This window comes from Oxyura jamaicensis, chromosome 21 (assembly GCF_011077185.1).
Source record: "Oxyura jamaicensis isolate SHBP4307 breed ruddy duck chromosome 21, BPBGC_Ojam_1.0, whole genome shotgun sequence".
Classification (NCBI taxonomy): domain Eukaryota; kingdom Metazoa; phylum Chordata; class Aves; order Anseriformes; family Anatidae; genus Oxyura; species Oxyura jamaicensis.
This window is the reverse complement of record NC_048913.1, coordinates 2,915,490-2,929,754: the sequence shown is the minus strand read 5'-3', so window position 1 is coordinate 2,929,754 and position 14,265 is coordinate 2,915,490. Positions and strand designations below refer to the sequence as shown.

The 14,265-nt window shown below is 50.5% G+C and overlaps 1 protein-coding gene across 3 annotated transcripts in view; it reads right to left on the bottom strand.

The window, feature by feature from the left end:
* Nucleotides 1-14,265, bottom strand: part of DVL1 (dishevelled segment polarity protein 1) — an 84,860-nt gene that overhangs the window by 38,249 nt on the left and 32,346 nt on the right. For all 3 annotated transcript variants that reach the window (XM_035344626.1, XM_035344627.1, XM_035344628.1), the window contains exons 2-3: nt 9,900-9,969; nt 2,418-2,539 (exon numbers count right to left, since the gene is read on the bottom strand). In XM_035344626.1, coding sequence (XP_035200517.1) covers nt 2,418-2,539; nt 9,900-9,969 — 192 coding nt within the window. The remainder of the gene's footprint in view (nt 1-2,417; nt 2,540-9,899; nt 9,970-14,265) is intronic.

Genomic DNA, 14,265 nt, shown 5'->3' with positions numbered 1-14,265 from the left:
ACCAGGAACATTTTTGTTTGTACAGTTACACAATGCCAAGCTTGGTTGGGGCTTCTTATATAAATAAGGCCCCAATCATCAGTGAAGAAGAAAGACAGGAGATGACAGATCTGTTAGGTTTAATTGTGTTTAAGAACCCCTCGGGGATTTAGGAGGCAGGAAGGTAAGTCTCTCAGAAAGGAACGCGATAGGTGAACAAACAGCGATCCTCAGGTTTGGGCCGTGCAAGTTACAGGGTTGCACTAATCATCTCTTACCAGGAAACACTTTCCAAGCACACAGCATGCAGAGATGGCTCTAAACACACTATTGCAGAATCACCACACCAAAATCCCAAGATCCAGCATTTAGAAGAATGCCAAAGAATTGTGAGTGAGTAAGGAGTGAACTACAGTCATGATGCAAGCTCTGGAAATCACGCTTTATAATGAAAAACTTGAGCAGCTCAACTTAGTTTATCCAAGAGAAACAAGCCATTTCAAAATCCAGGGAATTCATTATCACTTGGAATCTTTACATCTAGAGTAGATGTCTTTCTAGATGCTAATAGCTTAACAGAATGAAGTGGCTTCATGCCAAATAACCAAATGAAATACTCTCCCCTCTGCTACGAAAATAAGGTTAGGGCATCACTAGACTCACTTCTGGACTGAAAAAAAAAATCCCAAGAACAGAAAACACTACAAAATGTTAAGAGATTCAAATGTGAAGAGAAGAATCAAAAACAGCATTAAGGGAAAGCAGGTTTCAGACCAGAAGGCCGACCCACAAGCCAGATTCTATACTCATTTTGAAACAAGACGTAGGGGTGGAGGAGAGAGGAAGAAGGAAGGCGGTTCATCTGGGAACGAGAATGCAAGCCAGGAAACGCGACCTCCTGTGCTGCTACTCCTGACTCAGCACAACCTGTGTAAGTTTCTTCACCTCTCTGAGGCCTCCCACGTTAGCTTTGTAACGTGCAGACACCATCACCAGCAGCCTTGCGCGCCTACTGATGGCACGACGACACCGACGGGCACTGCAGGATGCTGGAGTGCAGCAGGTGCACCACGTCACAGCGTAACCTTCTCCGGTCTGAAGCACATAGTTATTAGCAGTGTGGTTCCACAAGCACGCTCCTGTGCCTGAGTTACAATATAATTATTTTTTTTTTACAAAGATCTTGCAGTTATTACCTTTAGGTACAGGTCAGGAAGACAAAGAACTCCTTATGCTTGCAAGCCATGTGACTACGCTCACTGAAGCCTTCCCTGCCCAGCACAAAGCAGTTCCTGGACGCACGAGGGCAGTAAAACCCTTGCAAAAAGCCCGGCGCCAGGCAGGGTTTCTATTTCTTTCTTGTCAAGATTTCTCGTCCCCCATAGAAATCATTTATCTGTAAAAACCTCGCAGAGAACACTCAGGGCTCTTCCAGGCACGAGATATCTCAGCAAGCAGTGGAAACACGTGACAACGGGCACATCAAGGCTGGGTTTCCTTCTCAAAACATGCAAACCTCTGCCTCGCTAGCACCAGGGCTGTGCTCCCTGCATCAGCCCATCCTTCTGGCTATTTGTTCATGTCAGCGATTCAGAGCAAAACGCAAGGTGCCAGCCAAGATTGGAAAATGCAGCAGATGTTAATCCCTACATCCTAGGGCTGCCTGACACTCTGATCCCCGCAGCAAAAAGGGCTCAAAAGAGAGCGTCAGCACTCGCAGATGTGATGAGCATGAGAAGCTCTGCCAAGTCGGAGACCAGAGAGGCCCCAAAAGCTCAGTTTAGCTAAGCAAATGCCACTTTTTATGCCGGAGGAAAGATGGGGCAGATTTATTTACTATACATAGAGAAAGAGGGCTTCTGGACATTAACGGCAAATTTACAACAGATGCACGAAAGCCGCAGAGAATACCACCATCTGGTTATCCGTGGAGAAAAAAATAAGCAGAGCTTTCTGGCAGCTAGCACACGAGACAGGAACGTTGGTTTCAGCTCTGATGTGGGCGCTCCAACGCGGTACCAGCCCTTGCGGATGCTCGTCTATCCATCACTTTTACCCATTGTGCCTCAGCTCACGTTGTTTTCTGTTGCTTGATTCACAGTTCAAAGTTTCTCTCCGCAATCACCACGTTTTAAAATAATGGTAAGTGGTGAAATTCAGAAGTTGAACTGCTGGAAGTTTAGCAATGCATAGGCTTGGTGTGTGTAAGGTTTAAGAACACAGAAAATACAGAGGATATACATTTCTTTCTAACAGTGACAGATTTCTTTTCTCCCCGCTTCCCTTTTAACTCCTCGGTTCTAACAAGCACACTAGTTTGGTACTACCAGTACCAATAAATGGTCAGCTTGCAGAAGCAAGGAGGAACGTGGGGCAGAGACAGACAGGAACTGCGTTTTTTGGTTTAAAGAAGAAATAAAAAGTCAACTTGCTCTTACTGGAAGGACGGAGGCCGGGAGTCTCCGATGCCACCTGTTCTCTCGATGGGAGGCGGAAGGTCTGCGTGGCTCTCGGTGCATTGCGAGCCTGTGTCAGAGTGGGAGCTTTCAGCCAGGACCAGCTGTCAAGAGAAAAAAAGAGAATTACACACATTTGTAAAAGTTTCTCCGCTCCGACAGGTGTCAGCCACTGCTTTGCTGTGCACTCTGTGATTATCGAAGAGAGGAGAGGAAGTGCTTAGTGCCTACTTGCACAGATTCCTGCCAATCTTTCACAAAATCCGGTTACATTCAACCTCAGCACAAGAACTCCATCAGGCAGGATACGCAGGGAACACCACAGAGGTTTCCTCCTCTCGGAACAAGCAAGCACTCGGGGCAGGGAGGGCACGTGTGCGTGTCACTTGTCATTACAGCACACTCGGAGTTTCCTAAGCATGCAAATCGTCAGCATTCCTTGCAAAACGCACGCACGTTGCAATGCTGCGCTTCCAGCCCGGTTTTGTCCTGACAAAAATAAAATCCCAGACCTGAAACTTGACAGCGCGATGCCCCAGTACTACGACTTCTTATACAAGGACCCTCAAATGTAGGAAAATTCAAAATCTGGTCTGGACCAAGCACCATACCTCAGAGCTGCCCCCATCCCTATTAGGAGGCTGCACTAAAAACAAAATCCACCAGTCTCAAGAGCCATAAACATCTGGAGGAACGGATGCCTGAAGTTCATCACACTCGTGTGTCCTGGGCCCATTTCGTCCCTTAGCGTTCCCTTAAGGCCGAGCTGCAGGAGAGGAAATTCATTTTCCAACCCTACCACGAAAACCAGGCCGTGCAGCGTGCACCCTCCAGTAATTCACGGCGACCTGAAAACATCCTCAGGTACTACGAGGGAGGCTGCTGGGTAATGGGTCCGAGGGATGGACAGGGCACACTTTCCAGACTCAGTCTCGCTTCCAATAAACGCAGGACAGCAACGCCATCTCCAGTCAGCAGGCCTCTTGTGCCATCTCTAATTAGCAGATAAATAGATGAGAGAAAGAAGAACGAGTCTGTCTCCCTATCCCCACCCTCCTCGTCTGTAGCTCATAATTATACCCTGATTGACAGTGGATCTTACATTTTAGCAAGACCTGACTCTATCCACTTAATTTATTACTTTGCTGTATTTAAACATCAAAAAAAAGGACAGACACGCTTTGTGTTGAAGGATCCTTTTACACACCTGGGTGAAAGTGGTTTTCTGCATCGATTTTGTCAAAATCCTACCGATGCTGGAAAAAATTCCTAGCTGCATGTACACTTTTTCAGAAAATTTCTGGTAAGAAAATCAGCACCTGTGCCTCAGTTTCCTAATGCAGAAAGGCAGAACACTATCAATGTTGCAAAACGCGGATGAGAAGAACTAACATGCATAAATGAAACTTGAATCCTGGGGCAGAAGGACCAAACTGCACAAAGCATCAACGCAGAGAACCAACCCAGGCGCGCCGGTCGTAGATTCCTTTTAATTTCTCTCTGCAAACAAAACGTGGTCATTCTGTTCCACTTCTAATCCAGCTTCACCTCCTCGAAGCGTTGCTTGTTGTTATTAAAAGCCTAACAAGCCGCCCTCTCCTACCCAAACCGTGAAGGCAGATGACCAACACGAGGGTCTGGCCTGAAGTGAATCAGAGCTCCACCACCTAAAAACTATTTCAAATATCGGGATGAAAACGAGTCCTGCGTTAAGCCTGTGCATGAAAGGCCATCGAGGACTGTCCAGGCTTCACAGACGAGGTCGAGGAGGCGGCGAGGAAGCAGTGCTGGTGGCACCGCTGTGCTGGGGGCAGACCGAGGCCGAAGGAAGCAACTTGCTCACCTCGCACAGGAGGAGTCCTGAAAGCAAATGCAGACTTTGCTCATCCTCATCTAGTTCCTTCTGTCAATATATGTTGAATGTTTTGGTAAGAATGGGGGAACAAACCCTGCGAAGCAGAAAGGATTCGTTCGTTCATTCACAGCCCGCTGGCCGCACGCACCCCTCGCTGTCCACTGCCACCAGAAGCCAGCCCGGAACTCGTGGCCTGGAGGTGAAAAGGTTTCTATCCAATTACCGTCCCCTGAGCCACCCAATCCCTTCGCCGAGTCGCTCTAAACAATCTGATTATAAGACCTTTAATTAAGTAAATGCTCAAGGACCGATGTAGATCATTACCTTTGAATAAGAGGCAGCGAGGTCTCGGCTTCCCTCCCTTTTTAGGCGTGAAGAGCTAGCCCTGTGCGAGGGATTCCGGTTGTGATCGGTTAATTTATCAAAGACTGATTGTAGCACGATCATCAGACAGATGCGAGCTGTTAAAGAAGGGGGTGGAGGAGGAGAGGGGAGGGGACCGGAGGGGACCGGTGCGTTATTCCTACGAGCACATGCCATAGATGTGGAATCTCTGGGCAAGTACTTTCAGTAACAAAATCAAACCAGGGGATAAAAAGAAGGGAAGAAACGGAGCGTAGGCAAGATCTACACCCAAAGTAACCGGCATCCGTCCCAGCAGACCAGGCTGGGCTGCGATTCCCCAGGGACAAGGCGCTGGGTGCCCCCTCCTCACCGACCGGCCGCGGGATTCGCAGGCAGCCAGCCTCACCCCGCGCCAGCAGCACCAGAACCGACGCACGCCCGCCTTTTGGCTGCGCTCTGGAGACACCCCACCTCAGACCTGAATCCGCCGACTGCGATTCAGACGCATCCTTTGGGGTGAAAATTGGCCCCCGAGGAACGAAAGCAAACAAACAAAGAAAAAGCAAAGCAAACAGGAGCGTAACGGCTGGATGGGTTGCCTGACGCGATCCTGCTCGTGATAACCAGGATTTGGGAGGTCCTGCAGGAGGACCTGACTTCAGAGACTTAAGCGAGAGATCTGGAAGCAATTAAGTTGTTAAAACCAAACACGGGCTGTCCAGATCTACGGCAGGCGACAGCCGGAGCACTCACCCTTCATCAGAGCTCTCGCTCCTGACCCACCGAGCTGTGCTCAACGGCGCTGGGCTAAAAATGCACATCTGGATGGCTGCAGAGCAGACTAACAAAAACCCTGCAACAAGCATTAAGAAGGCTTCTGTTGTGCAGTGGAATACAGCACACGCAGCCCAGTTATTAACATGGCACTGTCTAGCTGATTTTCCCCAAACACTCCAGCTATCAGAAAGGCGGCGTAGCACCAAAGCCAGCAGAAACAGGACTCAGCTGGAGCCTTCGTAGCGAGGCAGCAGCCCTGCCCCTTTCCAGGCACGCTGCAAAATGCCTTGGGTTTGACGAGAGCCTGACGGTGCCTGCAGAAGGGGAGGGGTTTGGGGGGGGCGCAGCCTCCTTCCCTGAACTCACCTCGCTGCAAGGGCCCCGGCTGCACGCGTGTCCCCGCTTCGCGGCGCTAGGTATGTGCTCGACTCTTCCTACAACAAATTAAATGCTCTGTAGATCATCAAGCATCCTACCAGCTTTAGGACAAACTGCGTCCTTTCCTTTGGCGAGCTGCGGTAGGAATAAGAAGCTCCAAGGTTACACCACTTCGAACGGAGAAGATAACGCACTCCGGGACTGCCACATCCAGCCTTCTCACCATATTTCCCCAAGAAAAGTGGGGTTAACCCGAGCTCCCTGGGCAGAAGCCAGCCCTGATAACCGTATTTCCCCCACCGAGCTTCCCCTGCGGATCGGCAGTAGCATTTTATTGCCCTTCTTTGCCTACGCCGTGCAGCTCGGGAGCACGCCTGCGGGCTGTGCACCAGCTGCACCCCAAAGGACTAAAATTGGTTCAGAGGGAAATGTGGACGTCTTCTGTGCGGCTCACATGGAGGGAGTTCAAAGGAAGTGTGGAACTCATTGCGACGGTCGATTCAGTTCATTCCATCATCCTGAGTGCTGGCTGCTTTTTCAGCCGTGGTCCCACTGTCACGCTGGCTGCTAAACCTTGCCCAGGAAGCAGCGAAGGCTGGAACTGGTAACTACTGGATGAAGGACTGGGACTTGTAACTAATGACAGTCTCTATGTTTTTGAGGATCTTACTGGTCCACCACCGAAAAGGCAATCTATAAATCTAGTAAGCAGCAGCCCTCCACCCCAAATCAGTAATTCAAAAAAAAACACAACACTCCGAAATCAAAAGGACAACGTCTTAAAAAACCAAGCAGGACACAGGGAGGCTGGGGAGGAGGTCCAAACGTCTACCTGGGAGGAGCGACTCCAACCCCGTGCTAATCTAAGTGTGCATTGAGTTCCCAGGGCAGCCAAAGTCAGCGGCAGCTAAAGACTTGCAGATCCTCCCTTGAACATTTTCCCCTATGAAAATCAGTCCTGCCTATGACACCAAGATCAAAGTTGCGAGCTCTGACAAATAGAAGGATTCAAATGTTATTAAAAAAGATGAAACTCAGATTTCCAGCCGTCAGTCATCTTGTAAACTTCAAAGCAGTCGCTGCATCAGTGCAGAGAGGAGCCAGGGGGAGGAGAGAGCTGAGCTGCAGCGGGCGCGCCTCATGTTCCGATTTTAAATATGTTGTCTGGAAGTGAAATACATGCACACATCGCAGCAATTTGCAGCGAGGATGACAATTACCACAGATGGCTTTGAGAAAGAATCCAAGCTGTCTGCTACCAGCACGGATCCCTTCATGATGGCTGCACGTTTTCTAGCAAGGAAGATGAGGAAGGCTCAGGTCCCTGGGGCTGGAAACCAAAGGAGGGAGCAGCCCTGCCCAAAATATGTTTTGTTTTGTTGTTTTTTTCCAAGAGGTAAAAACCAACTTTGCTTGCCCTGAAATATACGGACGCAATTAAGTGTTAAGTTCCACTGCACAGGATATGAAAGGGATCCAAGCTGCCAACAATTAACTTAGAGCAAGATTTCCATAAAACTCCCCCAGTAATTAGCAGCAAATAGAGGCAGATAAGCGCCACGATTTTATGGGTTTTAGCGTGGAAAAAGTAATTTGCGATTGGCAATGCGGGTCAGACGCAGATGTTTCAGCTGATTGCGCAGCAGAGGGAACAGGAGCTCTTGTCAACTTCAGCTGCAAAAGGTGCTCCAAACGAGCTCGGAGAAGGGAGCCGCAACCTGAATCCCTGCTGCTGGGGGACGCATTTAAATTTAGAAACAAGCTGATGGATGGAAAAGGAGGGAAGAGAAGTCTTTTGAAGCAGTTTATCCATCCATACTACCTGCGCACAAGGAGGAGGATTTTAAGATTAAGTCATCACTCTGAGAGAGCTGCTGTCAGCTGCAGGAGACTTCCTGCACGACCTTGCAGGGAAAGAAAGAAAAACCACAGAAAACTTGCGCGTCTCAGTTCCTACCTGCAAGGTGGAAATAGCAAACAGGCAAGAAATGCAAAGAAAATGGAAGGCTGAGGCCTCTGGAGCAGCAGCTGTGTCCCCCACCACGCACACACATGGCACAAGGAGGAAGAAGCACAGACATCAGTCCCGGGTGCAGCCTCCAAGCAAACCTGCAACCTAAAAAACCAGAGAGCGGCAGACCGAGTTTCACACGAGAATGGGGGGGAAAGATTCGAAACAAGGTGCAAGTCCTAGGAGCAAGGATTACGCATTTTCCTACGTTTGGCAAGCAGCCAGCAACCTACCCTGGAACGGGAATCACAATCCGAAAACTGAATTCAGCCTTAAATGCGCTTCAGAAATTGTAATGTTTCTCTGAACCTCAGACAGTAACAACGGCGGAATTAAAACGTAACAGTTGGTGCTTGCATACATTTTCCCCTTGTTCTGATTTCACTGTTCTTTATACTCTCCTGTTTTTCAGGCGGAAAACAGAGAAAAAGGCATACATTTTCATATTTTGTGTTATTTAAGAATCTGGGAAAAGAATTCATCTCTCAGCTTGAGATCAAATGCCCTCGGGCTGTGGCTCACATCGGGCTTTTGGTTGGAAGGGGAGGAGGAAGGAGGAAGAAGTTAAACAATCGGGATGTAAAAGAGAATGAAATAATCCGTGTCCTCATTCATGTGGAGTAGTTTGGGGTTAGGGTTTGTTTTCCCTCAAACTCCAGAAGCGCTGTCCCTTGTTGGAACAACCCGAGGCCTGTTTTGCTGCACAGAAGAGCCGCCACCACAGGGCAGAGGAGCTCGGGCTGAATCACCAGGGTGTTGAATCAGCAGTGCAAAAGAGCCAGTCTTCAACCAGCCCGCACGACAAAAACAGAGCTGAGTGTGCTGGGGGGAAGAGAGACCCGGCACAAGCATGCAGAAGGCCATCGGAGCACCAGCCTGTTGTTTGTGTTGGTGCTTCCCAGGTCTGAGTGTGGGAGAAAGGGGAAGAAACTGGAAGGGAAGGACACCAAGGAGTAAATACAGCCCAAGTGCTGCACGCTGAGGAGAAGGCGAGGGCATCTCGGGATTTATTTGCTCCCCGATAAGAGCCACTGCTTCATTTCGATCCTTTTGCTTTTAAATCAGATGCTGCTCCCACACTATGGCGACGTAAATGATATCTTCATGGCCTTTTTCTGTTTGGAGCTTTCGGGATGCTCCCTTCAGCTTGTTATTACACACGAAACCCATTCCCACACTGTCCGAACACCTCGCTACAGCACGCAGCAGTGCTCGGACCGAAGACAAAACCAGCACCACCAGCGTTTGTAGCTCACGCACGCCCTGGAAGCGGCATGTTCTGCAGCACGGGGCCCTTCAGCCTTCACCAGCCCCTCGGTTAAAGAAAAAAGGGCCTGGTACCACGAGCACGCCTGCTCGGCAGTGACCTGGAGAAGCCAGCACCACGGTAAATTCTGCTCCCACAACATCAGCCCAGAACCCCACGGAGAACAAACCTTGCACTGCCTCCCACGGGACTCCAGCACCACCAGGTCTCAAGACGAGAGCTTTTTTTATTTTGTTTAACCACTGCTTTTATTCCCTAATACCAAATAGTTTATTCCAGAGAACGAAGATTCCTTCCGACAACTGATTTGCTCCTCCGTGGGGCACGGCACGTGGGGATCTCCCCTCCCTTGGGAGGGCGAGCAGACAGATCCCCTGTGTTCACTTACACCAGCATGACAATCGGTTTGAAACACTCATTGATTTTCCAACCGAGGCACTTAGCTGGGTGGCAATACATGGTCAGATCTACGAGCACACAGGTTAGTAGTCAGCTGCTGCCGCCGAGTCAAGTCATTGGAGCACAGAAGCAAAAAAACAAGGCACGCAGGTCCTACAAAAAAAAAAGTGGCTGTTCCTCTGAATGCATTTCTCAGCAACAGCTGCCTTTAAAGAGAGTACAGGCTGAAGGGAGAACAGTCTCCTGGTTTTTAGGATCTCAACTGAATACAAAATCTAAGTGCTTAATACTCGGTACACATTGGGGTGTGCAAGGAGAGCTCAAGTTAAGCTCGTGCATTAGAAAGCAAGGCGCTTCTGACCATCAGGATCCATGTGCCAACTACCCTGCCGCTGTGTCAGACACCATACACACAGACACGAAGCAACGTACCCAGGACACCACTCGTCCGTTGAAGCAAGGCAGCCTTGCATTGTCGTCTGAGATCTCCTCCTTCACCACCCTGAAAAACAGATAGAAAGAAAGTCAAGAGGTTGAAGTTACATCAGATCCAAAGGGTTTCTTAGATGGTCCAAGAAAAACACAAATTTTTATTAAACATTGGTGCCAGCAAGTCTTTAACAGGTACAGGACCATTAGAGCAAAGGAAGCAAGCAAAAATGAAGGGTGGAAGGGTAGCTTTCCAGATAACCATCCCAAATTGGAAGACACAGAAGTAACTTCAATCATTTTTTCCACCTTTTAAAGCTCTGATGGTGATTAAAATCACACTGTGCTAAGCAGCCCCTGTGTCGGAGCTGAGAGCCCACGCTCTAAGGCCCCTCTGCTGGCAAGAACAGCCTCCAGCCCCCAGCCCCGAGCAGCTCCGGAGCCAAACCGCAGCCCTGAGGAACTGAAGGCGTTGTGGTCAAGCTGAAGCCTCATCTCCTGGCCAGCAGAGCAGCATCCCAGCCACAAACGTCTCAGCCACCGTCGTGAACTCGAGCTCCCTTCCCACCTTTGTGCACCCTTCTTGCTCCTGCTCCCGCATGGTCCCAGATATTGAGCTGGCTCCTGCAAGGGGCACGGTCAAACACTGAGCTGCCGTGGCTCTGAGCTCTCTCTGCTAGCCCACTCCTCTTCAGACACGACGCCAATATCTTTGTGCAGCACAGAAAGTGCACAAAGTCGCTACCAAGGCACTAGGAGCGTTAATTCAGCTGCCACGGGGTAGGCCCCAGTTTGGCTCCTTCCAGCGGCTGCAGTCACAGCATTCAACCGTCTTCTCCCGAAGGCTTCCCTCAAGTGGAACAACAAAACTTCACAGAAAGAAAACCAAATGTCTGACAAATGCTAGCCAAAAGGTTTCGTGACGAGCTCTGTAGCGTCTGACACCCACTCTCCAGCCCACCCAAAAACACGGGGCACAGAGAAGCAGCTGCACGAACCGTAAGAATACAAAGTCATGAGAAAACAAAAAGTACTATCAGCCAAACTGGGTCGAGCCCAGGTTATTCCTGATGAAACCTCAATCCAGAACTCAAGCCCTTGTAATTAAGGACAATAATATCAGAGATTTGTCTCGCCAGCACCAGGTTTTTGGTAAGGGTTTCACCTCTGCAGACGCTTGCTGTGGTCTCAGGGTTGGCATTTGTTCCACAGTCTGAGGTTGGTCACGGCCAGGGCCGACCCACCGGGTACAGATGACCCTACTGCCAAGGGAACAGGGACGTTCCCATCTTATTTGACTTAATTCCGAGCTTCCACCTCAGCAGCTGAAGCTCTGTCAGACGCTCCTGTTGTCCTATCCAGGAACCAGCACGGCCCGCGTTGAACAACCTCGCCTCCAGTCCCTCAGCCAGGCAGAACCACACGGCCTATTTATAGCCACGACGAGATATTCGGAATTCTTCCAGCAATTCACTGCTCGCTCATCCTCTCAGGAAGCAATCAGGTTTCCAGCCTGCGAGATCTCTATCTCGCTGGAGGCCAAGGGAGCCCACAGCTCTCCTGCACCCGGCTGCACGGGCTCCAAACCCCATCCAGGGCCAGGAGAGCCTTTGTAAGCAGCCAGATGAAAAGAGCAGGTTCAAACCCTCGGTGCTACGGGCAGTAATTAGCTGCTGCCTTCGCAGCAAGCCCCCCAGAGCCAGCTTCTGCCTCTGAAACAATCACAAACGTCAGCTCTCAGCAGGGCTCCTCAAGCCGTGGTTTTTCTGACTGCTACTTCAGGCTGGAGAGGTCCCACTTCAAGCTGCAGAGATTAAGATTAAGAAAACCCCGCGTTTGCATCAGCTTCCTTAACAAACTTCCCTCAATTATACAAGGCCACGAGCCCTCAGAAAGTGGTTTTTGTCTTCAGGGAAAAAGCAGACACTGCTGGAGGCTTCTGCAGAGCCCACGAGAAGGGGGGATTTTAAGAGCGTCACCGTTTCAGAAACCAGCCTGCTGCTTTCGACGCGTTTCATTATTGCATTTCAAATCCGAACTCCTGAACGCAGCTCATTTGGAAATTCTGACACCGGGACTCGGTACAACAGCTGGGCTGCTTCATTGGGCTGCTTCATTGGCACAGCCCAGCCGTTTCGTTTCGCATTTGCCTCACAGCTGAGAAACCGAGACGGGAGCTCGGGGCCAGCAGCGCGGGGTGCCTCTGCTGCGCGTCGGTGCCACGGCCGGTTCACCCGCGTCGATGCCGACCCACGGGGCAGGCCAGGAATGGTCCGCGGTGCTGGTTACAACACTTTGGCAGCTGGCAAGGAGAAAGAGATGAGTTGTGGGGCAATCAGCTCTTCGGTTGGCTTCTCCAGGGCACAGACATCACCCTTCGTAATATCAGCAGAGTCAGCGTCACGCAGGGCTCCGTTCTCATCCCTCCTCGCATCCAGTCCAACCACTTCTGCCTCGAAAGCAGCCCTGAAGGACAAGCCTTTCCTAAAGCCTTTTTCTCAATCTTCTCAACTGTCTCAAATTGGAGCAAACTCTAAGCCCAGCCCCGGTGAGGGCAGCCCCAGGACCCCCCCCAGGGCTCCGCACACCCCCCGCAGCAAGTACCGAAGCCTGAAGCCCTGCGCAAACATCTCAGACACCGCTGCTGCTGCCGGCCTTCGAGCAGGACACGTGGGGATTCTTCTCATCCTGCAAGCAAGGAGGGCTGAAACCCAAGAGATTTACGAAGCCCACGCTGGGGAAAGGTGGCTCGAAAATTAATACACCCAAAAAGAGCAGGCGTGCTCCCGGTGTGAGGCTGTCCTGCTGCCCGGAACACCCCAACCCCCCCATTACCTGCGGGCTCCAGCTACCAGGGGAGCTTTTGGATGAGTTTTCAGAGCAGAAGAGCCAAGGTGATACGCTCACGTGGAGCCGGACAGCAGACTGGTAGCAGAAACAGACCTCTGCCCTCGAGTCCCTGCCCAGGGACATCGTGGTTTTGACATCTCTAGGCTTGAGAAAAGCCAACCTGACGCCTAGGCAAGCTCAGGAAAAAGCTGTGGTTCCGTAACCACATTTTCCTTTATTTATGTTTTTGTCTTTCTTGTTGCTGTGTAAGAAAACCGCAACAGCCACAAAGCAACCGACTGCGCATGGAGCGGTGTCGCGTTAGGAGAAAGGGGGGAAAAAAAACAAATAGGAAGGAGGAGAGAGGAGAGCAAACGGACGGCTTCTTTTCAGCTCCCTTCTGGAAAATTAGGGACAAACAACACCGCCGCAATACGTGTATTTTCACTTTTTTTTTCAAGGAGGAAAGAATGTTCTCCTCTCCCTCCACGTGTACTTGCAGTGCTCATGGCTAGCAGGTCAGTGGCAGGCTTCGCCCTGGTCCTGTTACTGGGAAAAATCATTTAACCCCTAAGGCATCTGTCCTGCCCTCACCTTTTGGCAACAGGGAACAGATGACAAATGGCAGTATTATTTTTTACTCATTTATACCTAGACTCTAAAGAGGCAATTACGAGTAACTTCGTTGAAACCAGCAGATATCCCAGGCTTTAAAAACCTCTGGGTACGCGCCGAAGCTCTCAGACCTGTAATTCTGGAGCTGCAAGCTCCGCACGCAGACAGACTCCAGCACTGCACAGATCTCCAGCCCCAACGCCCTGCCTTGAGCTCAGACGTTCCCTTCTGTGTTTCAGAGTCCTGGGGAGGGCACCCAGCAAAGATCCAATGCCGGGATCAGAGAATGAAGATGCTGGAGTGACTTTATCTTGCCAGCTGCGTGTTTTGAATGACAGCATCTTCTTTTGCTAAAGAAATCAGGAGATGCCACTTCCTGCACCCCGGGAGCCCCATGCAGAAGTTTTGCATCAAGCTCAAGAAACAGCAGAAGTCACGGACCGAGAACACAGCGGCTGTGGGGCTCTCTCCAGGGGCAAGGCAGGGGCGGGGGGGGGGGGGTTTAAGTGTGACCCATCCTGTGGCAGTCAGGATACCCCTGCAGTATTGCACGGAGCGGTTCCTGAAGGAACAGAGCCCCCACTTCCAGCAGGACGCACTCTGCCCCGGCAAAGCCTTCTGCTGCAGCGGAGGGGAACAACTTCAGATCTGTTGCAACTTGAACTAAATATAGCCCCGGGCTATGAGGCAAGAGAACGACAGGCTGTAATTCCCAGCTTGCTTTGGGGAGCAACGAGCGGTGCCAAGAACATCAAATGTGGCAGCAGCCACGCATTTCAAATATCACTGTTCTATAAATTATTATTGGTCCTAAAGGGGCAGCCCCTTTCAATGATCAATGTCCCGATTCCTGAAGTGTGGGAGACAGAGGGATTTGGCCAACCTCTTCTCAGTGCTCTGTGGGGCCAGGACAAGGGGCAACGGC